Source organism: Primulina tabacum, chromosome 7 (genome assembly GCF_025594145.1).
Source record: "Primulina tabacum isolate GXHZ01 chromosome 7, ASM2559414v2, whole genome shotgun sequence".
NCBI classification, from domain to species: Eukaryota; Viridiplantae; Streptophyta; class Magnoliopsida; order Lamiales; family Gesneriaceae; genus Primulina; species Primulina tabacum.
The window spans coordinates 34213196-34239260 of record NC_134556.1 but is presented as its reverse complement, the minus strand read 5'-3'; the positions used below and the strand labels follow the sequence as shown (position 1 = coordinate 34239260).

General features: G+C 33.7%; 4 protein-coding genes across 8 annotated transcripts; 1 reads left to right on the top strand and 3 right to left on the bottom strand.

Moving 5' to 3' along the window:
- The first annotated feature begins 580 nt into the window (after window positions 1–580).
- On the top strand, window positions 581–8362 carry LOC142551392 (monosaccharide-sensing protein 2-like). Of its 4 annotated transcripts, XM_075660612.1 has the most exons (7): window positions 581–823; window positions 1285–1428; window positions 1558–1711; window positions 1959–2519; window positions 5260–6206; window positions 7032–7219; window positions 7825–8362. In XM_075660612.1, exons 3-7 carry the CDS (start codon window positions 1633–1635, stop codon window positions 8264–8266), a joined length of 2217 nt encoding a protein of 738 aa, XP_075516727.1. In that variant the 5' UTR covers window positions 581–823; window positions 1285–1428; window positions 1558–1632; the 3' UTR covers window positions 8267–8362. The 4 variants fall into 4 exon arrangements, with proteins under 4 accessions (XP_075516727.1, XP_075516724.1, XP_075516723.1 ...); XM_075660609.1 differs by having other exon boundaries at window positions 581–1428; window positions 1566–1711; XM_075660608.1 differs by having other exon boundaries at window positions 581–1428.
- Window positions 8363–8591: 229 nt separating this feature from the next.
- LOC142551393 (protein MULTIPLE CHLOROPLAST DIVISION SITE 1) lies at window positions 8592–11466 on the bottom strand. Of its 2 annotated transcripts, none has more exons than XM_075660613.1 (5): window positions 11324–11466; window positions 10986–11237; window positions 9907–10073; window positions 9152–9539; window positions 8592–9034 (listed from the first exon to the last, which is right to left on the bottom strand). In XM_075660613.1, exons 1-5 carry the CDS (start codon window positions 11369–11371, stop codon window positions 8828–8830), a joined length of 1062 nt encoding a protein of 353 aa, XP_075516728.1. In that variant the 5' UTR covers window positions 11372–11466; the 3' UTR covers window positions 8592–8827. The 2 variants fall into 2 exon arrangements, with proteins under 2 accessions (XP_075516728.1, XP_075516729.1); XM_075660614.1 differs by having other exon boundaries at window positions 10986–11194; window positions 11324–11457.
- Window positions 11467–18213: 6747 nt separating this feature from the next.
- Window positions 18214–19013, bottom strand: LOC142550891 (RING-H2 finger protein ATL80-like). Its single transcript, XM_075659936.1, has one exon. It carries the CDS (start codon window positions 18926–18928, stop codon window positions 18356–18358), a length of 573 nt encoding a protein of 190 aa, XP_075516051.1. The 5' UTR covers window positions 18929–19013; the 3' UTR covers window positions 18214–18355.
- A 4494-nt stretch (window positions 19014–23507) lies between these two features.
- On the bottom strand, window positions 23508–25683 carry LOC142551391 (outer envelope pore protein 21B, chloroplastic-like). Its single transcript, XM_075660607.1, has 5 exons — window positions 25455–25683; window positions 25067–25141; window positions 24764–24916; window positions 24569–24667; window positions 23508–23796 (listed from the first exon to the last, which is right to left on the bottom strand). The coding sequence occupies exons 1-5, from the start codon at window positions 25545–25547 to the stop codon at window positions 23713–23715; spliced, it is 504 nt and encodes a 167-aa protein (XP_075516722.1). The 5' UTR covers window positions 25548–25683; the 3' UTR covers window positions 23508–23712.
- Window positions 25684–26065: the final 382 nt, after the last annotated feature.

Genomic DNA, 26065 nt, shown 5'->3' with positions numbered 1-26065 from the left:
GCTCGAAAACGAGCAGAGCTCAAACCAGACTCGTTAAACATGATAAACAATCTATTAATGAACCAAGATTGAGCTCGGTTTGATTACCATGATAAACGAGCTTTTAACGAGTCGAACTTGAGCTTTTCAAGAGCTTAGTAATTTAAGATAAGTCGAGCTCGAGTCTGATGATAAAAGTTCGAATCAAGCTCGATTCAAACTCGAGCTTTTATCAATCTTAAATGAACCAAGTTCAAGCCTGACTTAATTTTCATAAAGACATTTTATTTATTTTTGGAAAAAATATATTTTTTGAAGATCAAAGTTATTTTCAAATACGCTGGAGCAAGCAACATCCATTACATCACATTCTATATTATCTGAATATTTACAAAATTTATTATTGTTAAAATGTATGGACAAATATTAGGAAGTTGTACCCTTCATTCAATTAATTAAAGTTTTGTCTATACGACCAATCATATCTATGAATTTGAACATATATTCCCCACTCCCCACCCCACGCCCACTCGATTAACTTTTGTGGTTGTCTACTTCTCAACTGCGGTGGTCTGATTACCCAAGAACCAACTAGCAAAATCAAATGCATTAGAATATATGAACATAAATCACTTCCTTAGGCCAACATGATCTTTTAAAATTTCTATTATTTTATATTATATGAAAGATAAAGCAAAACAAAATGTGAAACCCACTCTTATTTCTTTAGTTTTGAGTAATATATTTTATATATAGAAAGGGTAGAGTGAATCTTGACTTGGTTGTCAAACTGACATCTCCATCCTTCTAAGAGATGGTTCTGGAGGAAATTGAACTTGAAAAGGTCCACCTATAGTTTTTGTTCTTGTCTCCTTCCTATATACTCACTACCTCTCGTGAATGTAACGCCGTTTTTAATTCTCAAGATCTCTCTTTTTTCTGTCATCCCTTGATTTCCATTCACAAAATTCAGCTCTTAGGCTCTAAAGATTCGATCTTTGTTACCAATTATGATTCTTTGTTGGTTTTAAGCTTGTGGGTATATGAGAATTCTCGCTACTGTTTTGAATCTGTGTGACTATGTTCGATATTTATTGAAAATAGTCGGTAGGAAAGAGTTTCTTGAACTGAACAGCGTGGTTGGTTTGTGTTTTCTTACTTTTCACTTAGTTGATTGAGTTTGTCGAGGCTTCGGTTTTTAAGGCATTAATTGGTCCTTGAGCGGTTCAAATTTAATTCGAGAGATTTAAGTCAGATTTGCAATGATTTAATTTCGTTGGCAAATTTGCCAAATGTTGAATTCAGGAAATTGTTTCGTACTCCTAGCTGTACTTTAACGGCTGTGTTTTACGCTTCGCTTCTCTCTCTTTCTGTGTGAACATATACTGGGTATATATACTGGGTATATTCACCACTCTTTTTGTGCCCTCACATTCTGCTTCTCAAAAGGTACGTAAATGTTTTCCACCTTTAGATCTCCGAATGTTCTACCTTTTTAACTTTCTTTTGGTGTTAATTTTTTTCTAATCGTTGACGCTTTTTGTTTTTGTTGTCTTTGAATAGTTTGTTGTGTATTAGTGTTGCAGGGGTTTTAGTTTCTTTTTGTGAGCAGTCGGTTGAAGAAATTGAATTATAATTTATCGGTGAAAAAAGATGAAGGGGGCAACACTGGTAGCCATTGCTGCTACAATTGGCAACTTTTTGCAGGGTTGGGATAATGCCACCATTGCAGGTAACTGTGCATCCTCTTCTCCTCAATGTATTGAGATGAATTCATGGTTTTGAAACTCCAAGCTAATATATTGAATGTTTAGTTTTTGTATATGGTTGGTGTGAAAATATCTATCTCGTTATACCACTTGGGCCGTCTTCAAGATATTTTCTCGGACACCGTTATGGAATTTCTGTCAGAATTCTAATTATTAATGTGTCTGCTCTGCAGCATTTTCTGAATTTTTTGCGTTTCTGATGTTTTTTAGGGGCTGTTGTTTATATCAAGAAAGAGCTTCAATTGGGAGCTGCGGTAGAAGGTCTTATCGTGGCAATGTCACTCATTGGGGCCACGGTCATCACGACTTGCTCTGGGACGATATCTGACTGGATTGGTCGTCGTCCGATGCTTATTTTGTCATCCTTGTTCTATTTTCTCAGCGGCCTGATAATGCTATGGTCACCAAACGTATATGTTCTTCTTCTGGCAAGGCTGTTGGATGGGTTTGGTATTGGACTTGCTGTTACTCTAGTTCCTCTCTATATATCTGAGACGGCTCCATCCGAGATACGAGGCTTGTTAAATACTCTTCCTCAGTTCACAGGCTCTGGTGGAATGTTTCTGGCTTATTGTATGATTTTTGGAATGTCCTTGACTCCATCACCTAGCTGGCGACTGATGCTTGGAGTTCTTTCTATTCCCTCTCTTTTATATTTTGTGTTGACCGTATTGTTTTTGCCTGAATCTCCTCGATGGCTGGTAAGTAAAGGAAAAATGCTTGAGGCTAAAAGTGTTCTGCAGAAACTGCGTGGCAGAGAGGACGTATCTGGTACATTTCTGTCTGTAGTTCCACGTGTTACGTACATTTTTTTGCCAAGCTAATGGTTACCAAATTGTTTGATGTTAGCAATAATCGCCCGCATGTCATTAATCTAAGATAAACCGTGTCTTGTGATTAACGGATTGCATGACTATGATGAAGTTATAAATGCTTACCTAATCTAGTTTAGCATAGATATCCAAACTATGCTGAACTCAAAAGTTCCTAATTGCATCCAGATTTGAAGCAGTGATCTTCACTACCATCTCGAGGGTGAGCTACCAAACAACATTTTTTTGGTGGTTTGCAGATAGTCTTAATTAATCTCATGTTAATTTTGTAAAGGTTGAAAATTATATGCGGCGGTTGATCTTCACTACCATCTCGAGGGTGAGCTACCAAACAACATTTTTTTGGTGGTTTGCAGATAGTCTTAATTAATCTCATGTTAATTTTGTAAAGGTTGAAAATTATATGCGGCGGTAGTTTCTGAAAAGCCAAGAATTTATTTTACATCATGATCTGTTTATTTAGTGATTTTTCATTTTTGATGACCTAAGGAAAAATTGCACGAAGCGTCTTGTGGTGAGATTTAGTTTGTTATGACAAGCAATAAACTTGAAATTAAGTGGAGGAGAAAATCCAGATGTAAGAGCGGTCCCAAGCAGTTACTTTACATTCTCTTGAAATTACTGAACTATGGTTAGTAGTTTATGAATTTCATGTGAAAATCATGATGGTTTGTGTTAGGTCGCAATGTTTGTTGTGATCAATGGATTGGATGTGTATGATCTAATAATGAGGTTTAAGTTCTACCGTTTAATGTTTACATAATCTGGTGGCTTCTTTAAGAGGTCGGTGCCTTGTCAAACTCACTAGTTCCGTCAACAACACTACACTCCAAAGTCTTTTTTGATTTGTTCAATAAACGGTTATTCTTAGTTCGCATTTATCTTAACAAGTGCCATAACGGCATATGGACATCAAAAAGTACTTACCTATCTAGCAAGGACTTCGATTTATTACTTGGTTTTTTTTTAATTGTCTTTTCCGGATGCTGGGACATCTTTACATGTAATACATCACAAATTAATGACACAAATAAAACTACCTTACTTTCTCTATTGCTTTTGTTCCAGGTGGGGATGGAGGAATGGAGTAGTTGGGTGTTTTTGCCTTTTCATTTTGTTTTGGTGTGTTTCACGCTATTACAGTCCCAAGTCTTGTCACCAGCTATCATGATGAAAAAAATATTTGTTACGTCTATATAAGAAAGTTTTGTAGAGGATGTTATTTGATTGAGATTATTAAATTTCTAAAAAGGTTTGTTAACTTGACCAATTAAAAGTATAGCTATGTGATGAAATATTATATAGAAGTTTAATCATTGTTCATCCTTATTTTCCATTGTCGTTATGATTGATGCGCTGTGATGGAGGCTGAAAAGTTATTTTATCGTTTAGGGTGTGGAGAGGATCCAAGTGGATAAATTATACATTTAATATCGTGTGTAATGATGTTTAACAGTATTTTTTAGTTTATTGCCTTAAAAGAATCACTCGACAAGTGTACTTTGCTCCGGCCCCAGCTCAACAAGTCGAGATCTGATCTCGTCTTCTTTTAATTTGGAAAATACATATATCCATTAAAAGCACTTCTGCTTCATCAACATTTGCGGAAAAAGTAAAACACGGATAATTATTTAGATTCAAGAAAAATAAGATTGGAACACTAGTCAGAATGTGAATTCGGAATGATTCCCAAGTATTTAATGTTGTTCTCTGTTAACAATAGGATTTTATCCCTTTCATTCCATTTGATAATGAGGTGTGAGTGATGGTTCAAAGACAATTTGATGTGTCCAGGCAGAAATATTTATTTTCAGTTTCCATGTAACACTTGTGCAATTTACAGGACCATAAATTGGTTACTTGACAACTTTTTAACCTTTATGTCAATCCTAATAAATTCAAATATTTTGCCCAGAATATCTAGGATTTAAATTCGTTGAATGTCAATTGGATCTTGATATTTTGGCACTGAATATGGCTCAGCATTTACTAAAAGATAGGAAAGCACGCATCAGTGATTATTATATCCATCGTGCATGTGCATATCAATCTCTCGGTTTTATTATCTGAAACGAGTGATAATATCATTGAGTTTATGTGTCTTGTGCAATAATTAATTTGACATCTTGTCTCTGCTGTTTGAGGGATTGTTGAAAGCTTGATCCAAAAGACCCAGTAAGGACCAGACTTGTGCTTTCTTTCTTAATTTATTAATGCAGGCAGCTTTGGTCACAAATTTATTAAATCCATGTTTTGGGACTTCTACTGGCTGAAATTCTTATATTTGGATTATTTTTTCTTGTCAATGTTAGTATTTTCTCATTCCCTTGTATCACTAATTACCAACTTATGAACCCATTCTTTGACCATGCAATATTAGACATCGAAAACTTGTAATAAATTTGTGATGTTAATGAATAGAATCTTTCAAACTGGTCATGGTGGAACAATTATTTCCACTCTCTTTGAATGGTAACACTTGATATGCATCTTTCATTTTGAGCTTTTATGTGCAAACACATGCTCGTTGTTGAAACATGTTTATACTTATACTTATACTTGTACTTGGTACTTACTTATACTTTCCAAAACATTTACAGTCTATAAATTATTCTGACCAAGTTTGTTAAATTTCAAGTTCATAACACGGCTTGAGCTGACGTTACTTTCATATACAGGTGAGATGGCTTTACTAGTTGAAGGTTTGGTTGTTGGTGGTGAAACTTCCATAGAAGAGTATATCATTGGTCCAGCAGATGAACTTGACGAGAATCAAGACCCATCAGTCGATAAAGACCGTATCAAATTGTATGGCCCCGAGGAAGGCCTCTCATGGGTTGCCCGTCCAGTCACGGGTCAGAGTCGTATTAGCCTAGTCTCCCGCCAAGGAAGCATGGTAAATCAAAGCATCCCGCTAATGGATCCACTTGTGACGCTATTCGGCAGTGTTCATGAGAAACTCCCTGAGACTGGAAGTATGAGAAGCATGTTATTCCCAAATTTTGGTAGCATGTTCAGCACTGCTGAGCCTCACATTAAAAATGGAGAGTGGGATGAAGAGAGTTTGCAAAGAGAAGGTGAGGGTTACACATCTGAGATCGGTGATGGAGATTCGGATGACAATTTGCAGAGTCCATTGATCTCACGTCAAAATACGAGCATGGAGAAGGACATGGTCAATCCTCAGTCCCATGGCAGCATCTTAAGCATGAGGCGTCATAGTACTCTAAATGCGGGAGAAGCAATCGGTAGCATGGGCATTGGTGGTGGTTGGCAATTAGCATGGAAATGGTCTGAAAGAGAAGGTGAAGATGGAACAAAAGAAGGCGGGTTTAAAAGGATTTATCTACACCAAGAAGGTACCCATGGCCATGGCTCAAGACGTGGCTCTCTTGTTTCAATCCCTGGTGGGGATGGTCCTGTAGACGGTGAGTTTATCCAAGCTGCTGCTCTAGTCAGCCAGCCAGCTCTTTATTCGAAGGAACTTATGGATCAGCGTCCAATTGGACCTGCAATGGTGCACCCATCAGAAGCCGCTTCAAAAGCACCACGCTTAGCTGCTCTTCTTGAACCAGGTGTTAAAAGAGCATTGATGGTCGGGATTGGTATCCAAATACTGCAGCAGGTATTGCTTAACTTCTTATGTTATAATTATGTTAAAGAAATTCATAGTTGTCCTAGATGATATAACCATCGTATCCTTAATCTCTCTTTATTTATATCCTATTAGACTGACTATTCCTTGGAGTGAAGAGCAACATAACTTCAATTTCCATCAATGTATGACATTGTGTGTTCTTTGAGATCTCTTAACATTCCTTCATCTGTGGACCTAAGAATATGGTTGAGGGGGATGATTAATCGTATTTTGGTATTGAACTTCATAGTTTTGAAAAATTGTGCATGAAATTTGATTATTTTCATGTGATTTGGACAATTTACTCTCCCATGGGTCTACCCTTAATTTCGTTTAGGATTGTTTGAGTACGCATCTTTCTATTTTCTTGTACAAGTGTAACCTTTCTCATCTGAAAAATGAGTTTTAACTTGTCACCTCTTCCGTTTATACTAGAGGCTGTTCGATCATGAGATAAACAGATTATGTGACCAATCAAGCAGCCCAATAGTAGAGTTGTTGATTTTGAAGGAATTAGGATTTAGTTCGAATCACACCAAGTGCTATAGTGAATGATTTGGTTCATTGACTTGTTAGTTGAAATAGGCTCGTGTTTTACCATTCCGAAAGTTAACCATCTTTGAAACTATTCATCTCTAAGTGGTGGTTGTCAACTTTTTTCTGGTTTCTTCTTGTGGAGTGTGGTGTGGATATGCATCTTGCTTATGTGTACATGCCTTTCATCAATGCTGACTCGCAGCATTAGTTCTACGATTACTATATATAAATATTTTTTACTCAAAACTTCATTTTTTCTTACATTTATCTTTGCAGTTTTCTGGTATCAACGGAGTTTTGTACTACACTCCTCAAATTCTTCAACAGGCAGGCGTTGGATTTCTGCTATCCAACCTTGGCCTTGGCTCCGACTCTGCTTCTTTCCTTATCAGTGCCTTCACTAATTTTTTGATGCTCCCTTGTATTGCCATTGCTATGAGGTTCATGGACATAGCTGGTAGAAGGTAAATTTCATCCCTTTTGCCTCTTCTCTCGCCTCATGTTTTTCCGCTTTGCATATGATTTTTATTTAAGAGAGAGGTTATATTTATGAGTTTATCGTTGTTCATCTTGGAATTTGTATGAAAATTGCCTAGGAGTTTAACATCACATTTATGACTATCTAGCAGCCCCAGCCTCGAAAACTTTCTCATGATACTTGTACGATTTATGACTAGATTTAACCAGCTTAACTCTTGAAAGTGTGATCCAACCCATTGATTAGTGAATCTTGAACTATGTTGCCGTCCATATTATTTCCAATTAATTTTCTTTATTGGTGATTCCTTGTCACTTCCAGCTTCCTATTTCAGATAGTGGTTCAATTACACTTGGCACTCAACTGAACACATGAACAATTTTGAAACAGGAGTGTAGACCGATAATTTTGTGTTTTCAGTGGTAAAAAGTGATCGTATATGCCTAATATGTGGGGCGGAATGTGGACTTAATGACAACCATGTAAAACCCGTTTAATGTGCTAGTTGTGACGGTTGAATTCTCCTCTGATGGTTGTTTAGACATCGTTCTGTGCATCTTTCTCCTCTTACCATTCATTGTGCTTGTTTAGGTACCTTTTACTGAGAACCATTCCAGTTTTGGTAATATCACTGGTCGTCCTAGTTATCGGAAACGTGATTGATCTTGGCACTGTGGCTCATGCTGTGATCTCAACAATTTGTGTTGTGCTCTACTTTTGCACCTTTGTTATGGGCTACGGACCGATCCCTAACATTCTCTGCTCGGAAATCTTCCCCACAATGGTTCGCGGCATATGCATTGCTATTTGCTCCCTGGTTTTCTGGATATGTGATGTCATAGTTACCTACTCACTCCCCGTGCTGCTTAGCTCCATCGGTTTAGCTGGCGTTTTTGGCATTTATGCTATTGTCTGCGTGATCTCGTTTGTTTTCATATTCTTGAAGGTTCCGGAAACGAAGGGTATGCCATTGGAAGTGATCACGGAGTTCTTTGCAGTTGGAGCCAAACAGGCTGCAAAACCGGAGCAATGAGAGATCTTGACGTCAATTAAGTTGATACTCTATGGTGCTAAAAGTTAGCTTTGTTGCCATGTTTCCTAAGGAATTTCTGCGTATTAGAGACGCTTATCTTTTTCTATAATTATCTTTTCCATATATAATGTGTTAAACTTTCTTCATTTAATCCATTTGTCGAACGACAAGCGAGATAATTATGTTTCTAAGAATTATAAAAATAAATTGGTAATTATTTTCATTTGAAATTCACTTTCCTGGTCGCCCCAGACTACCCAAGATTGGGAACCTTAAATAGCATTTAATTATGAAAGGATTAAATTTCCTATATAAATATTGGTGGACAAACCATAAACATATAGTGTTCGAAAACACCAGCAGACAGGTGTTGAAACAGAGGCCAAATATACAGCAAGTCCCAGATTCGAGTGCGCATTCATGAACAGAAAAAAAAACTAGGAAATATTTACAAAACTACGCAAGGTCACTTCAGAATTAGCCCAGTAACGCTCCATGCAAGTGGAAAGAACGAGCGCATTTGCGGCATTTCGCATCTTGATGCCAGAAACAGTGAACTGACTATGAAACTTGAGGGTTCCGTGTCTCTTCGGATGGCGGTTTGTTCCCAGAACTCTGAACCCGGTCAGATGCAGAAGGATTAGAGCCCAGTTTAGAATTTGCAGTGTTGTGCTCTATCTGATTTTCTGACTTCATACTTGACTTATATGGCCTCTCAAAATCTCTGGCTGCAGCAGGATCTATCATCAGTTTGCTGAGTTTTTGCTCCTGCAACACAAACAAAATTATTAACTCGTCCTCTAAAAAAAGCAAGTATATATAATTTGCTTTTTACATGAAATGGTTCAGGGGTTTTTTTATCAGATTATAAAAGTGAGAGCTTACATTTTGTAGCAGTTCAAGCTTTCTCTGCAATCCCTCGTGTTCTGCCTGGATACGGAAGGGGACACCATTCTTCTGGTACACATTATTTTGAGCCAAATCTTCGTCAATATCACTTGAAGTAGTTGCAAAGGGATGATTTGCGGGAATCCATCTGATGGTATCAGGGTCGACATCAGGAGGAACTGACTCTCCTTCTCTCAGAAATATCGTTGGTCTCTTCCACTGGTATGCCCGGGATCTTCGTTTCTGATGGATTGTTTGTTGCTCACCTGTAAGAGTCACCGGAGCTAAACGATACACTTTCCCGCACATCTCAACTGTTGAATTGTTTTTGCTGACCTTAATCATAGGATTATTGAATGGATCATCATACTTGAGAGGAGTTGAACTGCGAAGAGAAATGACAAGAAGAATCAAATTATGAAATGAACAAGGAATAATAAAAGACTTAAATGTCAGCAGACAATCAGACGTTCAATCTGAAAGGAAAGGACTCTACGATTGTCTGAAAGGACTCTACAATTCAAAAAATCTATATCATCATAGTCATAGACAGTCTTTCAAAACAATACCATAGAAAAAATGAAGTAGTGAACAAATACATTTAACTTAGAAAACAAAATTCAATCTTATGCTAGATACCATCAAAAAATATTTGCTGAACTGTGATCAGATAAGTTCAAATTTTAATTATTATAGCTCACAAGCTTGAGCATGTGCATGACTCAATGGTGAAGTTAAAGTGGGAATCATACATGCCTCTTCTATCAGATTTGAGCTGTCCACGGCGCACAAGATCAGCTAAAGAGCCAGAACGACTGTTTCTGGACTTCCTTGCTGTATAACCTCTCACCACGACAATTAACATAGTCGCAACAATACATAATCCAATTGTAATATTCGTACCAGTGAATTTCCCAGTCTGAAAAAAAGATAAAAAAGAGAATTAATATAAAGCAGCCGCATACCTCAGAAAAGTGTTTCAGCCCAAGCTCATCTCAAAGAGCCGATGGTCAACTACAGGAGAAGCACTATTTTCAAGTGAATCACTTGATTCAATTACTTTTTAACAATCAAACTTATCTCCTGTGGTAGTGCCACCTAGTGAACAATTCAACATGCAAACATGCATTTCATAGAAAGACAGCAATATAAAAATTCTGGAATTGAAATTTTATTCTCTCAAGTGTCAATGAATAATGCCGCACCAAAACACCATCTTAAGTTTACTTCCTCAGGCTCTCAACTGAAAATAATAGAATGAAAAGCAAAAGAATGTCACTCAACTAAAAATACAAGGATGAAAAGCAGAAGAATGTCACTCATTTTTCAATTATATGGGACAAATCCAAACCATCATTTGGAAACATAGTCTTCTCTGTTCCCTGGGACCTAGCAGCCTCTGAGTTCACCACCACTCATAAAGCAATGTCAACGCTTGATTTTATTTGGTACTTGTATTTATTGAAACTTTTCAACTTTGATCAGTCATCAGAGATTCAAACAAATTACTAGACGGCCAATGGTCTAATCAGTATTCCTATTGAGAAGTTCAATTCCCTTCTTCCTTTAAATCCAGGCATAAACATAACAAGATTACGTTCACCAGCAGGCATCGGCAGCTAGATTCGCGTCAAATTTCTTTTAACTCGGAGAAACAATCTGCCATCCTTGCAAGTTCAATAAATAACCTCTCACATCCAACCTTGAAAAGCAAAATGAGGCTATATACGAAACACGAACGATAAATTATTCCCATGCAGAAGACAACGTCAGGACATAAAACATCGGATAAAAAAGCACGATAAAGCAAGCGAACGAAGCAAGAAATTACCGTGGCCGTAAATAGAGGGATAGAGCTAATTGTCTCTTGCAACTTATTCGCTGGGTTTTGTTGATGCTTCTCCGCAACATCTTTCCGAGACTTCTCGACAATAACGGCATCGTTTTCGTGGCGCATGTCTCCATCTGACCTAACTGCTCCCACTACAAACCTCCCGCGCTTGATTCTTCGATTCCGTTTCGTGCACACAAAATCACGCCCTGATTCCGTAGGACATTGCAGTTCATTGGACCAAGTACGAAGCTTTACTCGAAACAGAAATTTTTTAAAAAATTATTGAAAGAATCACAGAAGACTGAAGGTAAATTGGGTTCCAAACATTCACTTACAGGAAAAGAAGACGACGCATGAAGATGAATGGTCCAAATTGAGGCCATTGTTGCTTTGTTGCTACTGCTGGATAGAGAAATGGGGAATCATTGCGACGAATTGGGGAATTTTGGGGGAAAATTGAGCTGAATTTGGGGTCAGATATACAACTGAATGATGATGGGCTTAATGTCTACTCTGGGCATTGGGCCAAAAGCCCAAAATTGTTTTTTTTTTTTTAAATAAAAATAAAAAAATCAGAGTTCTAGCCTATGTGATGAGAGTGTCTTAGGGAGAGCTCCGAGTGAAACATAACAGCATGACCAAATATGAAAAACGATCTAGACGACGGTTGATTGTATTAAAATCAGTGTACGCCTGATAGATTTACTCGAAAATTGAAGTGAACTGAGTTTTCCCTGAAGCCATTGCCAGTTTTTCTGATCATGACTATAAAAGCTCGACCTTTTTTAGCGCATGAGTACTAATCAACCAGGTTCTTTACGGATCCCTCTTGACTGGGCAAAACTAACCAACATGGTCATGAAAACTCGAAACTCATATGGTTCTCAAGATTCGAGAGGCATTGAACTGGGGCAAAAATTTGTGTGAGACGGCCTCACGGGTCGTATTTTGTGAGACGGATCTTTTATTTGGGTCATCCATGAAAAATTATCGCTTTTTATGCTAAGATTACTATTTTTTATCGTGAATATCGATAGGGTTGACCCGTCTCACAGATAAAGACTCGTGAGACCGTCTCTCGAACTGGCTAGCAACATGTTCATTGTGTAACAATGTTTGTAAGTTGGTGTTTACATTTTGATGCATAGAAAAGATATGAATGTGGATAGTCTTGAGGGCAGGTGTGTGTGTGTGTGTGTGTGTAAAGATGGATTGTTGGATTTTGGGAAAAATTTGTTTAATTGCTCAGCCCATAATTTGTAATATGATCCATATATATCTTAAATTGCTTTTTAATAGTTCATGTTAATATTTTAGAGGAATGATTTTGTTTGCCAAAATCTGAATGTGTATTTTAAATGTGAGTGTTCATTGTATTTTTAATCAATTCTCAGGTTGAATATTTTGTAAGACCGTTCTGTCATTTATGTGTGTTAGAAATATCCGGATGAAAATGAAATAATGAGTAAGCTATTTTCTAGTCAACTGATCACTATTTGTCGAAGAATCAACAAAAGTGATACTAAAAAAGGGCGACAAAAAAAAAAAAAAATCGAAACAAAACTCATCTATCTGATTCAAAGTTTTTAGCCACGCTTCTCGATCAGTCACTCGATCTCAAAAACATACGTATACTATGTGTTTTTTTAGTTTTTATAGTCAATAATTTATCAATGTTCGTATTCAAATGTTCTGTTTCATGTTAAAATCCGAAAATCCTTGTAATATATGCGTCTGTTTTTCCGCCAAACAATGGAGGGATGCTTTAGTCACATGGCCGACGTGATCGTAGCCACCCAAGTTCATCTCAATTGCATGTCAGTGGACACTTTTGACTTCCTTCAATGCGTTAGGTTTTTGCCAAAAGAGGTATTTGTTAATTCTACAAACTGACAACTCACCATACATATTTTTTGCAATATGTTTCATGTATCGATTAATCTTGAGTATCAAAGTATTGATGTGCTATATCATGGATCCTAGAAAGAAAAATATGGTAAGAGTACAGAAAAAACCAGAAAAACGAACAAAATTTTTTAAAGTGGTTCTTATCGTAAAGAATATAATAGAAAATACAGAGAATCGTTACGCCAAGAAATCATGATAGTCGGTTTCTCTTAATAATATAGTATAGATTTCAATCCGAAATTGTTTAATTTTGTTTGTAAGTGAGGTTCTTCATTCTATATTTCTTTTATGAAATTTATTCTTAGATTTTAAAATGTAGTTTCTCGTTTTGTAATTGAATTTTCTTTTTCACTCTTTATATAGATAAATATCAAATCAATGATTAGTACAGATATGTAAAACGGTAATAGATAAGTGTCATCTCAGTGATGAGTACATATATGTAAAATGATTGTGGCAAAAAATTGTGTGAGATGATCTCACGAGTCGTATTTTGTGAAACGAATATATTACTTGGGTCATCCATGAGAAAGTATTACTTTTTATGCTATGAGTATTACTTTTTATTGTGAATATCGGTAGGGTTGACCTGTCTCACAGATAAAGATTCGTGAGACCGTCTCACAAGACATATACTCAACGATTGTTGGGAGCACATATATAACTATATATATATATATATATATATATATATATATATATATATATATATAGTTAAAACAAATCATGGAGTAGAAAATTAGACACCAAACATGGTGGCCACTTAATGGGGGCATTAGTGGCACTTTATAGGACCCTCCATCTTTGTTAGTTGGACGGCTTATATCAAAAGAACATTAAATGGTGTGCAAAGTACCATTCAATTCATTAATGCGAAAACATCATTCGTTTACGTTTAAATAATTATTATTATTTGGGCATATTTCATATTTATTTTACGACCAGCAATCGATACACACGCGTTGCGTAGAATAACGGTTATATATCTAAAATAATATTTTGTTATTACAATTTTTTAATCATTATTTATCATTGCTTTGGATCAAATAAGGTATGGTACTAGAAGATAAACTTGGTGAGATGGAAACTTTGGGAGAAGTCCAAAATATACCATAATTTGCTTACCATTTGTTTCCAGTTCTCTAGGTAGTCAACCGACATTTCTTTGTTTGGCACCGCCCTTTCTAAAAATATATATAAATAACTTCTTTTTTTTTCATTTCGATATACAAACTCGAAGCTCGATTCGATAAAAACTCTTTTGAGCTCGTTTAACGAGGCTCGTTAAAATAAACGAACCAAGTTCAAGCTCTACAATATTCGGCTCGTTAGCTCGTGAACATGTTCGTTAGTAAATTTATAAGTAATATCTTAGATGAAAAATAATAATTTTGATATTTAATTTATTGATTTAACACATTAATTATGAAATATATAGAAAAATCTATTAAATTTATTTATTATAATAAATTGACAAATTTTAATAAAAATATTATATTTTTTTCTAAATGTATAATTTATCTTTTAATGAATTTAATGAATATTTAAATGTAAAATTCATATTTATTGATCTCGTTTAGGTTCGATAAAAGCTTGAATAAGCTCGTGAGCCATGAATATATTTGTTAAATAAAGCTTGAGCTCGGCTCGATTATAAACAAGTCAAGCTCAAACATTCAAAAATTCGGCTCGACTCGACTCGATTACATCCTTAGGAAAAAGCTTATTATCCGCAATGGGATTTTTTTATTAGATTATAATATTTTTAAAATTTTATTATTATTAAAATATCCCGATTTCACAAAGTTTATCAAATTATTGTAAAAATAAAACTAAATTTTTTAAAAAAATCGCGTCACGCCGCCCTTCCCTTAAAAATAAGGGTGTTCATCGGTCGGTTTAGTTCGGTTTGGTTTTCTGTTTTTTATTTCGGTTTTTTCGGTTTTCGGTTTTACAAATAGATAATCCGATATTTGAACAATTTTCTTCGGTTTGGTTCGGTTTTCTACTGAAATGGTTCGGTTATTTCGGTCGGTTATTTCGGTTTTGATATAATTATTTAAATTAATAAGATAAATATATTGTAAATATAATATGTTATCTTTTTACATAATTTCTTAGTAAAATATTTAAATGCAAAGTTTAAATGAATTAGATAAAAAAAACAATCAACTAAATATTATTCAAAATATTCGTCATTTACTGATATTATCTCAAAAAATATATAATAAAAATAAATTATTAGTTTAATGAAATTTCAGTTTTTTCAGTCAGTTCGGTTTTGCTATATATAATCTGAAACCGAACCAAATAAATTTCGGTCTTAACATTTATGTCCGAATTATAAAATTCGGCTTTCGGTTCGATTCAATGTTCGGTTTTTTCGGTTTGGATTTTCGATTCTTTCAGTTTTATCCGAAGCTTGAACACCCCTACCTACAAAAAGCGGGACAACAATTTTTTTTAAAATAATTTTCCACCCTCCTGCCTGTACAATAGGGGAGGGAGTGGAAATTAATAAATTCAACCCGTCTCTTGTACAGGTGAGGAGGATTTGCTGTAAATATATATTAGGCACATATATTTAATAATTTAATATATGCTATCTAAATAATATATAATATGATAATTTATATGTTTCGTAATATATGTATATTTATAAATAGGTTATTGAAAATAAAAGAATTAAATAGTAAGTTAATATAAAATGAAAAAAAAAAATCAAACATCTATTGTTATATAGATAATTCAAATTTAAGCTGATGAAAATAATTCATTTTTAGATATGACTTCAAACTCTACTTTATTAAAAAAAAAAAATTCAAACTCAATCATTAAAGCAAAATGAAAATTTAATCTATTAAATTTATTTAATTAATTCATTATAACATGAGCATAAAATATTTAATATAGAAAAACTAGATAGCAATTAATGTTTTTTTCATTAATTAAGGCGACTTTATAAATTTAACATTTTCAATTAAAATTTAGAAATACTATACAACTAAATAAATAAATGTGTGATTTTTTTTTGAATTGATCTAATGTTAATCAAACAAAATATAAAAAAATGTTAATCAATGATTATAAATATTTTTAGAATATATATTATGAATTATTTTTGTTAAATTACAAGTAACTCAAAAATATTTTTTATACAAATCATTTCTATTTTTTTTCATCGATAAATTTGATGAAAAATTAGATGTTTGGTCATGGTGAAACAATCATCCACAAATTTCTAGTAATTGAGATATAAAAAATTTAAATCATTGATCAACAATTTATTATTATATTTCGTTTGTTTAATTAGACTTCATTCAAAGGAAAAAAAAAAATCACACTTTTATTAATTTTTTTTAAATTTTCAAATTTTAATTGAAAATATTAAATTTATATAATCATCTTAATTAATGAAAAACACATGAATACATGATCGATTGTCCATCTAATATTATTATATTAAATATTTTATGATCATGTTATATAAAATTCAAATAAATTTAATAGATTAAGTTTTTATTTTACTTTAATGATTGAGTTTGAATTTAATTTTTTTGATAAAGTTAAATTTAAATTCATATTTGAAAATAAATAATTTTTATCTGCCTTAATTTGAAGTCATCTATTTATAAAGAGATGTTTGATTTTTTATTTTATGGTTTTTTTTTTTAAACACTTCTTTTATGTTGACATACTATTGAAATTCTTTAAATTCAAATACCTATTTATAAATACGCATGTATCTATATATTATAAAAAAATATAAAAATTATATATGTGTCCATATATTAAAGTTATTAAATATATGCGCCTAATATATATATAAATTATATATACTGCTCTGTCTCTTGCAGATGTTGTGTCGCGTGACACAATTTTTTTGAAAATTTTCATTTTATTTTTAAAATAATTTGATAAATCTTGAGAAACTACCATATTTTGGTAAAAGTTTTTTTAAGAAGTACAATAATCTAATTTAAAAAAACTCCGTGCTGCTGCATTTGAAAGTTTATATATTACGACATGATTGATCCGTCTCATGTGATAAATTACGAGTCTAGAACATGATTGATCCGTCTCATGTGATAAATTACGAGTCTAGAATTAGGGTACGAGAAATGTCACCACCACGTAATTTTTCGGATGATGGGAGAAAATTCCGTAAATTACTTCAAACAACATACAAGAGTGCATCAACCTCTTTAAATTAATTAATTTTAATGAAAATTTAAAGAAATAATTAATTTAAATTACAAACTAATGATGATAATCAATTAGGTTTATAAATTATATGAAAACATCTTCACAGTATTTTTATGATAAAATATAAATCAAAAGATGATTTAATCTTATCAACATTATTTTTAAAAAAAATGGGTCATTTCCGGGCATATTAATCAATGGTAATAAATTAAGAATTAAAAAATTAATAGATTTTGACCGAATTATGATATTTTTTTGTGGCTAAAGGTAAAAGAGAGCTGAAAGCATAAGCATATAAATTGGAATCCCAATCATAAGATATCACTTATAAAAAAATCAAAGGGAAAATGAAAGGATCCCTTGGTCTTCCTTTGTACCAGAGCACTAGTTTTTGCAATTACCCAAAGAGAACGTAGACATAGCCAGTGAAGACCGTCCGATGTATGCTACACGACTTGTAAGAATACTACATATATATCGAACGTTTATGCTTGAGGTCATGTTCGACTAAAATGACGAATCAATTTTAACACAAGTTTTGCCCTATGTCGCGTGAATTCTACACACAACACAAATCTCATTTTCAACACATGAATTTCAAGGCTTTACTCTTTAAAAAACGCACTTCTTAATCTATGATCATTTTATATAAATATTATTTGGAATTAAATCATTCAAAAGTTATATTAAAATAAAGAAGAATATTTGTATGTAGTTATAATATAAATATTTTTAATTAGTTAAAATATAAGGATATCGAGTTTTGGAATTTGATATCATATGAACTATATGTTATGGCTTAATTTTGTACAGGTTATTGACATAATTTTGTGGGGTATCGTAAAAATTTGACATTTTAGCTATTGATTAGATCTATTGTGAGACGATTTCACACATTTTTATCTGAAAGACAGGTCAATACTACCGATATTTAGAATAAAAAGTACCACTCTTAGTATAAAAAATAATACTTTTTCATTGATGACTCAAATAAGAGACATGTCTCACAAAATACGACATGTAAGACATCTCACATAAATTTAATTAAAACTATTAATATTTTAAATTAACAAAAGAATAAAAAAGACCAATTTCTTCCGATTTGCAGCAATAAAATAAATAAATAATTTGAATGGCTTGGATTCTTGGATGCTACACGGTAGTATATAATATATATTACAGAACTTATACAGCCTTTGATTTTTCTAACCTCACAGTTTTTTTCCATTTTTTGGATCAAATTCAAATTGATATTAAGGTAAATACCTATTCGCACGGCATTCCCTGGGTTCAGATTGAGCTCCGCCGCCGGAGAATGAGGCGGCCGGCACGCCACCGCACTTCTGACACCGTGAGGACAACAGTATCTGGCGGCAAGACGGACACGACGAATGAGATCCAAGCCACGTGTCAATGCACGCGACGTGGAATCCGTGGCCACACTGCGGCAGCACGCGGATCTCCTCCCCCGCCGCGAACTCCGCGAGGCAAATGGCGCAGTCGGAGAGCTTCTCCGACTGCTCCTCGTCCTCGCCGTAGGTGTGCTTCGGCAACGCCTTCAGAACCTTCTTCTTCAAGCCTTTGTTAGCCGCCGCAGGTGCTGGAGAAGCCGATGCAGGAGCTGAGGAGTCTCCGCCGGAGAGGCGCCGGATCCAGGTGCAGCGAGCGACGGCGACCAAGCCTAACACGCAGATGAGCGCGCAGAGGAGAGCGGCGAGTATCACCACGAAGTCGGCGTCGAGCGGTTCGGACGACGGAGATGTGTCTTGAGACGACGGCGGCGGCGGAGAATTCACGCCGCTGAGGAGACGTGAACGGGCAGTCATGTCGGGAGAGAGGAGGAGAAGAGAGAGAAAAGGGAATGTGTGGTATGGATGTCTTCTGCTGAGCTTCAACTGTGGAGGTGGAGATGTATTTTCAGTATCAATTATTTACTAATTTTTAATCAAAAAAAATTTATTTACTAATTTTATTTGTTTAATTTTTTTTAAAAAAAACATCAATTTTTATTTATTTCTTTTTAATTTCTAGACAAACTAATTAAAATTACTTTATATTGTATTAAAATTTATCATTCTTTATTCTAACGATATGATCTGTTCTAATGTTTGGAAATCGATTGAATAAACACTAGATATAAATTGCATGTCCACATTTAATTTAGTCTGAATCACGCGGTCTCGATTTTGAAAAAAGATCCGTTTTAAAAAATATACGTTGGCTTGTCTTTTGTCCACATCAATATAATCTGACAATCGTACACTGCTACAGTCAGTTTCGTACAGAAAAACTTATCTAAACATCAATTTAGCTCTCCTAGACATAAACTGACGTCTTTGAGAATGTATGAACATTTCCTCAACCGACGAATTTTGTAAACCGATAAATTTTAGTTTAGTCTTGACTTAGTCGAGTCTAATTAATTCAGGTTAGTTCGTGGATTTGTTTATTTCAGTTTAACCTTAAAATTTGTTTAATATCGAAACTTTAATTGATCCACCAATAATTGGACCAGAAAAAAAATATAAAATTGATTTAAAAATTATTATAAAGTATGATGAACTGGTGTATCACCGTGAGAACTCATTTGAGTACATTTTTATCTTGCAATCTTATGTGCAAAAATCAATTTAGCCAGTTTAAAGTATTGGGGAAAAAAGCATTGGAGATTATAAGTATAATTTCCGGTAAGAGCAAAATTATTTGCAATATGTCTTTTTAAAAAATTGGAGTTTCTTTACACATCAATCTTGAATCTGATATTTTATCCCAAAATTATGGTATTGATGTATCCACAACATGTTTCAAATATATCCTAAAGGCTAAAACTAATAAACACCATTTTATCCGCAAATTCGAGATGTTTTAGTCGGAGCTGATCGAATAAATCAGAGAATAAAAATTATTTAAAAAAAACAATATATAATTTTTTTGGTTGCATCTAGATTGAGAAAGAAACGAAGCAACTTACATAGTTACATTGATTGATTGGAGATTAATTTCACAATTTATATTAACAAAAATTTTAATACGACAAATTTTTAACTCGATTTAATTCATAAAAATATTATTTTTTATTATAAATATAGATAAAAAAATATATATGTATACCAAATTCAATATATATTTTAAACAAAAGTTTGGTTAGGGGTGAGAAAAAATACCGAATTTTCGATATACAAAGATTATCGTACCAAAAAAATGCCGAATTTATCGAATTTTCGGTATATAGAAGATTTTGGTATGGTACGGTAACAATACCGAATTTTTCTGTATGATAACGGTATGCAATTTGAAAATTTTGGTATATACCGAAATACAAAAAAATATACAAAATTTTTAAAATGTATAATATTTTAAAACAATAAATTTATAAAAAAATTAAAATGTAAAGTTTTTTTCGGTATAAAACGATATATACTGATAACGTACCGAAATTTCGGTATACCCTACAATTTTGATATAATTGATAAGCTAGTTACATGTATCGAAATTTTCGGTACGGTATCGATATGAATTTTCTTGTACCGTAATTTTCGTACACTGGACCACTCTTTAAGTTTGGTACATTGGATATCCACAATGTCCCTTCAATTGGTATACATCAGCAAAAAACTATTTGCGTCCAACTCTCGACTGTTTTCACAGATCAATTTAACAAAGACATGATGTCTCGATTTGGTATTTTATGGATAATTCCTCATGCTCAAATTCAACGGATAACATGCCAAATATATGTAGCCCGCTGATACCTGAGGTTAGGACCAAATTTTTCATGTTTAACATACTCAAGGAATTAATTTAGGGACGGAACAAGAAAAATAAAGTTGGAAGACGAAAAAAATATATTAAAAATATCAGAGAAAAGAAAAAATAAATTTTAGAGAGAAAAATGAAAATAATATAATTACATTCTCACATTTTTTAAAAAAGTTGAGGGGATGGAGAGAAGGAGAGGTGGCTCCGCCCCCCTCTGGATCCATCTCTGCAAGGAATATTGGAAGCATGAGTGCAAGCGAATCAAGCTATTTATGAACGGCTCAAATAAAATTCGATTCGAGTTTAATTCGATCAAACTCGAGTCGAGGTCGTGTAGCTCGACTCTTGATTGGAATCGAGTTCGAGTTTAATTGTTTCTACTTAGTAAACTATAGAATCTCTCCAAAAATTTCAATACCTAACTCGAGCTTTTCAGAGAGATTGCTCCGATTTCTTATGTGTGTATTTTTTGTATGCAATTTGTGAGATAACCTCACGAGTCCGACTCATACATAACATAAAAAATAATATTTTTGTCATAAAAATAATATTTTTCATGAGTTGAGTAGAATTAGATATTCGTCTCACAAAATTAACCTACGAGACTATCTCGAGTTTTTAAATTTTTTTTATAAAAGAAACTCGAATGTGCTTTTGTATAAATATTTTTTCTTCTTCTGAAAACAAGAAAACAAATTCTTGAAATATACACTAAAATTTAAATATTCTTGTTTGGCTGATGATTCAAAAATAAAATCAATCAGCAAGTGAAGCTTATCTATTTCATGTTTATCCATTAGACGGTGGGAAGTAGTTCTTCCTTTTCTATTTTCAGGATTTAACCGACAACCTTTTTGCACATTTTAGTTGTAATAAAGTTAACAAAAATAAATGCCGAAAGAAATAAAATATTACAATAAAATACATGCAAAATTATTAAATAGTCTTAAAGCCAAAATTTCAAGCCGTATATATCATTACAGTATACGTGTCTTTTATACAATGCGATTCGACGCACACATGTATCTTAGTCTCTGTCAGGTTTTTTTTTTTTAACTAATTTACCCACAATCTTCTGGTTTGAGAAAATAATAATTTGTGTAATTTAAAAAGAAATATTAATTAATGGAATTTTTCACTTCTAATTACATAAAATAACAGATTACTCGATCTATTTCCGTAATTACAACTTATGCCCATAAATTTGTTTGGAATATTTGAGCAAAGAAACTAACAGTTCTAAGGCATAACAACAGCTCGACTCGTTGACACCTAACTACTCGTGTATATCTCTCGATTTTGCTGTGTAAAAGTATTTAAAATTACATATTTTCCAACAACCATACGTTCGTCTCTCAACTCCTCGGCAAATAATTGGCTTTTCGATATGCCTATTCTCATGAATATATTTTATATCAGGTTCAACCCGCCGAAAGGGAGTGTATCAAATACCCACTCAACCTTCTTTCCCAGTTTCTTTTGATTTTTGACCCTATTTACCTTAATCTTCAGTCCACTAACCCTGCTTTCTTTTCTTCCAACTATTCTATCTTATCCTTTGTATTAAAATTATTTAATCATTCTCCTTGATTCTCTCATTTATCAAAGTCTTCTCCTCGTATTGCTAGTATCTGTCACATGTCCCAATCATCAGACTAGTTCGTGACAAAACTTTGTGTGAGACGATTTCACTGATCGTATTTTGTGAGACAAATATCTTATTTGGGTCATCCATTAATAAATATTGCTTTTTATGCTAAGATCATTACTTTTTATTGTGAATTTTGGTAAGATTGACCCGTCTCACAGATAAAGATTCGTGAGACCGTCAGAGACCTAATCCTAGTTCGTGCAAGAACCATAGGCGTAAAAGGAAGGGAAAGAGAGCCCAAAGATCAAGATCAAGATCATATGAGCGTGCATTCTCGTTTGGTCAATATAAGATCGACTTCAAAACTCTGAGGAACGAATAATCAGTCAAAATCCTTCCTCTCTTTGATTCATGTTCATCTTTTTTTCTATTTTCTGTCTCTACTATTTATTGTTTTTGACAATCTATTTTTCCGGCCAAGAAAATTATTAATTATTCATTAATCGCATGTAATATAGATTAAATGTTTATAAACGATGATGCATGTATTTAAGAATTCAGATACAAGAGACAAATTAAAGTGAATAATTAATATCATTTGTAGATATGTGTTTAAAGAAAAGTTGTTTTAAATGGGTAAAATGAATTAAAAAGAGGAGATTATAAGAGGTTAATTACTTCACTACTTCTTTTGTTGATCATTAAAGATATAGGAAACAATGTAAGAATATAGCAGCCGAAACAAGTCGTGAACATAAAATAGTACAATTTTTCCCAAGAAATACCGACATGGCCTACAAATGAAAAAGCACAGTACCTCGAAATATCAGTTCTTCCAATCGAATGACCTTGGCTTGTACGAGCGGACGCAAGAGAATAAGAGAACACTCTTAAAACAAGCTTATATAGAAAGGGGCTAGGAATTTAGCCTTCCTTTTGAAACCCCATTAAGGTTGATGTTGAAAATATTTCTATAATTTTCGTGTAAATGCTAATCTAACATAAACAAAAGTTGGACTAAAACCTTAGAACAATAGCAGCATCGGTTGAGAAAATGTGACAAAGGAATAACATGATTAGTGAAGCATGCAACAAATATGATATCATTAAATTCAGGTCAGCGTGTTTTGTCGTAAAAAAATGACTTCATATATAACTTGCAGTTACATACTTCGACCACGTAAAAGGTGAACTACACGATCCTAATCGGAGCTACCAAGCATTACCATCATATGATTGGAAAATCTGACTCTCTGTCTCTCACAAGTCATATCTCACATTCCATTTTCCGTTCCCATCAGCATTGAAGGTCCAATTATTTTCTCTAATCTGCAAGTATGGAATCTGAGAAAGACCAAATCAGTCAAGAAATGCAAATAGACAACAATTTCAAGAGCTGAAAGTAAACATTGCACATAATACATCTTCAGTTCACGGGAAGGAAGAAAGTAAATTCCTCATTCTGCCCACAACAAAAATCCAAAACATGCTCCATTACCATATCAGAATTAACTTTCCCAAAGTATCATTATATGTAGTCATCTGACCTAAACTCAAAGTTTATCATCACTATCAATGCACGAAAGAGCAATGTTCTATCAATAGTCAACTTTCAACTCTCATCTAAAGCTATCGCGATACTTGAAATTGAAATAATGCAGAGAGGGTGGGGGTCAATCAATAAATCTAACTGCACAAGAAACAATGAGCATTGTTAAGAGCACATATAACCAAATTACTTGAAAAATTAGAGAAATCTCCGAGAACTTGAATGAGGTTTAGGTACCCAGAAATCATATTGCAATTTGCAAGTACAATGCATCGAAGTTGGAAAATTTGGACTTTTAAATGCTTATTTTTTTGGGAGAGGACTGATTTTTGTGGGGGCAGGGGGAGCAGGGTGTGTGTTTGTGTGAGAGAGAGATTTTCCTCAGGAATATTTGGCTCCAACTAAATCAACCCCTCGAGCAAACAGAATCTCAGTTGCATGCATAAAACTCAAAAATGGCAAAGTGTCATTCGGACCAACTCTAAGTTAGAAGATTCAGTTCGCTCCACTTCATCAAGAAATGGCAGGTCGATTGGCTAGGGGACTTCAATGTAAATCTAAACATACCTTGTCAACAGCATCACATCCAAACTTGAGTCGCAAATCTTGGTCTTTTTTAATATTGAAGATATTCCAACAAAATTCAGCTGCTCCACTGGAATTTATCTGTTTGAAATTTGGAAATTAAATTCCATCACGGCATCACACAAATAATTGTTAAGACGCTGTATCATCACGAGTTGGGAGAGCAAAACGACTGACCTCTCTAAACTCCTCGTCAGTATCACATCGAGCCTTAATAATAAAGGTCAGCAACCCATTAGCAGTTACGGGATATTCCTTCTTTCCACGTAAATTAAAGTATAGCTTCTTATTCCTATTGTATTGAACTCCCACACCAAGGCTGGCTGATAACTACACAAGTCAGCGATATGTCAATCTGCAACTCTTCCACAAGAAAACATTCAATACCACTTCTCCAATTCATTTCCGGGGTTCTTGAGATGTGGAGGAGGAGTTACGACTTGGAGTTATTCAAATCACACGAAAAAGAAGAAGACGTACATCAGGAGAGAAATGTCTAATCATTGTACGTAGGTAAGTAGGAGTTCCAATCCTCGTGTCTAGCTCCCCATTAAGCTTTCAATTCGAAATCCCCCCCATGCATTGGAAGTTCAAATAATGTCAGTGGAGAATAAATCAATACAAGAAGAATCCCACCAAATATGCAAAGCAAGAAATAGAAAAATCGATGCTGAAACATGAGAATTTCTCAATGTATACAACACAGATGAAAGCTGAAATTATTCTGACATCCTAATTTCACTCAACGAGAAATAAACAGAGATATCAAACATAAACTAAATAAAAGTAGCCCAAAAAAAAAACCAAAAAAAAAAAAAAAAAACCCGACACACGCACACATACAAAAAGGAAAAGAATTGGATAATACTTGGCAGTAAATGTTGGAGGCGATGGGGAACTTTTCCTTGGCGTGGAATCTGAGTGATTTGGAATCTCCGCCATACCTAAACGACGTCTCCATCTTCTTCCAACTTATCCAAATCCTCAATCCACCAAATGAGTTCTGATTAGAAACCCTAGAACATATACAGTAGAGGGTTCAAATTTCATTAGCATGGTTTCAAATTATATAATTCCTGAAATCAAAAAAATAAAAATAAAATAAAAAATTTATATAATTCCTATTTTATCGAAGTTTTAATATATTAAATTAAATTTGTAGTTCTAAGCAAAGGGTTTTCGTTGCAATCCAATGTTCTAAACTTGATTATATATAATTAGCAAAGAAAAAATTGTATGGGACAAATTTTTTTATTCTGATGTCTTTAAAAGTTTATTTTTTTTAAAAAAAATTGTATTATTAAATATTTATTATTTAAAATAAAATTAAATAGTTAGATCTTACTTTAAAATTGTTTCACTTTTTCCGGTTTTCCACACTTAATATAGTCAATTAAAAGGAGTTTTTCAAGCTTTTATGCGAAGCGAAGCTTTTTCCCTACGCTTCAAGCTTCATCGTCCCTAAACCGCTCTTTCGAA

What these genes read in the sequence shown, in the direction of transcription:
- LOC142551392 (XM_075660612.1), top strand. Translation starts at nt 1,633, where the DNA reads ATGAAGGGGGCAACACTGGTAGCCATTGCTGCTACAATTGGCAACTTT. An exon ending in GGATAATGCCACCATTGCAG is followed by an intron (nt 1,712 to 1,958) that starts GTAACTGTGCAT and finishes GATGTTTTTTAG; the next exon opens with GGGCTGTTGTTTATATCAAG. An exon ending in GTATCCAAATACTGCAGCAG is followed by an intron (nt 6,207 to 7,031) that starts GTATTGCTTAAC and finishes TTATCTTTGCAG; the next exon opens with TTTTCTGGTATCAACGGAGT.
- LOC142551393 (XM_075660613.1), bottom strand. Translation starts at nt 11,371, where the DNA reads ATGGCCTCAATTTGGACCATTCATCTTCATGCGTCGTCTTCTTTTCCT. An exon ending in TCCCTCTATTTACGGCCACG is followed by an intron (nt 10,074 to 10,985) that starts GTAATTTCTTGC and finishes TCTTTTTTTCAG; the next exon opens with ACTGGGAAATTCACTGGTAC. An exon ending in AGCTTGAACTGCTACAAAAT is followed by an intron (nt 9,035 to 9,151) that starts GTAAGCTCTCAC and finishes TTTGTGTTGCAG; the next exon opens with GAGCAAAAACTCAGCAAACT.
- LOC142550891 (XM_075659936.1), bottom strand. Translation starts at nt 18,928, where the DNA reads ATGACTGCCCGTTCACGTCTCCTCAGCGGCGTGAATTCTCCGCCGCCG.
- LOC142551391 (XM_075660607.1), bottom strand. Translation starts at nt 25,547, where the DNA reads ATGGAGACGTCGTTTAGGTATGGCGGAGATTCCAAATCACTCAGATTC. An exon ending in CCTCCAACATTTACTGCCAA is followed by an intron (nt 25,142 to 25,454) that starts GTATTATCCAAT and finishes TCGAATTGAAAG; the next exon opens with CTTAATGGGGAGCTAGACAC. An exon ending in CTGACGAGGAGTTTAGAGAG is followed by an intron (nt 24,668 to 24,763) that starts GTCAGTCGTTTT and finishes AATTTCAAACAG; the next exon opens with ATAAATTCCAGTGGAGCAGC.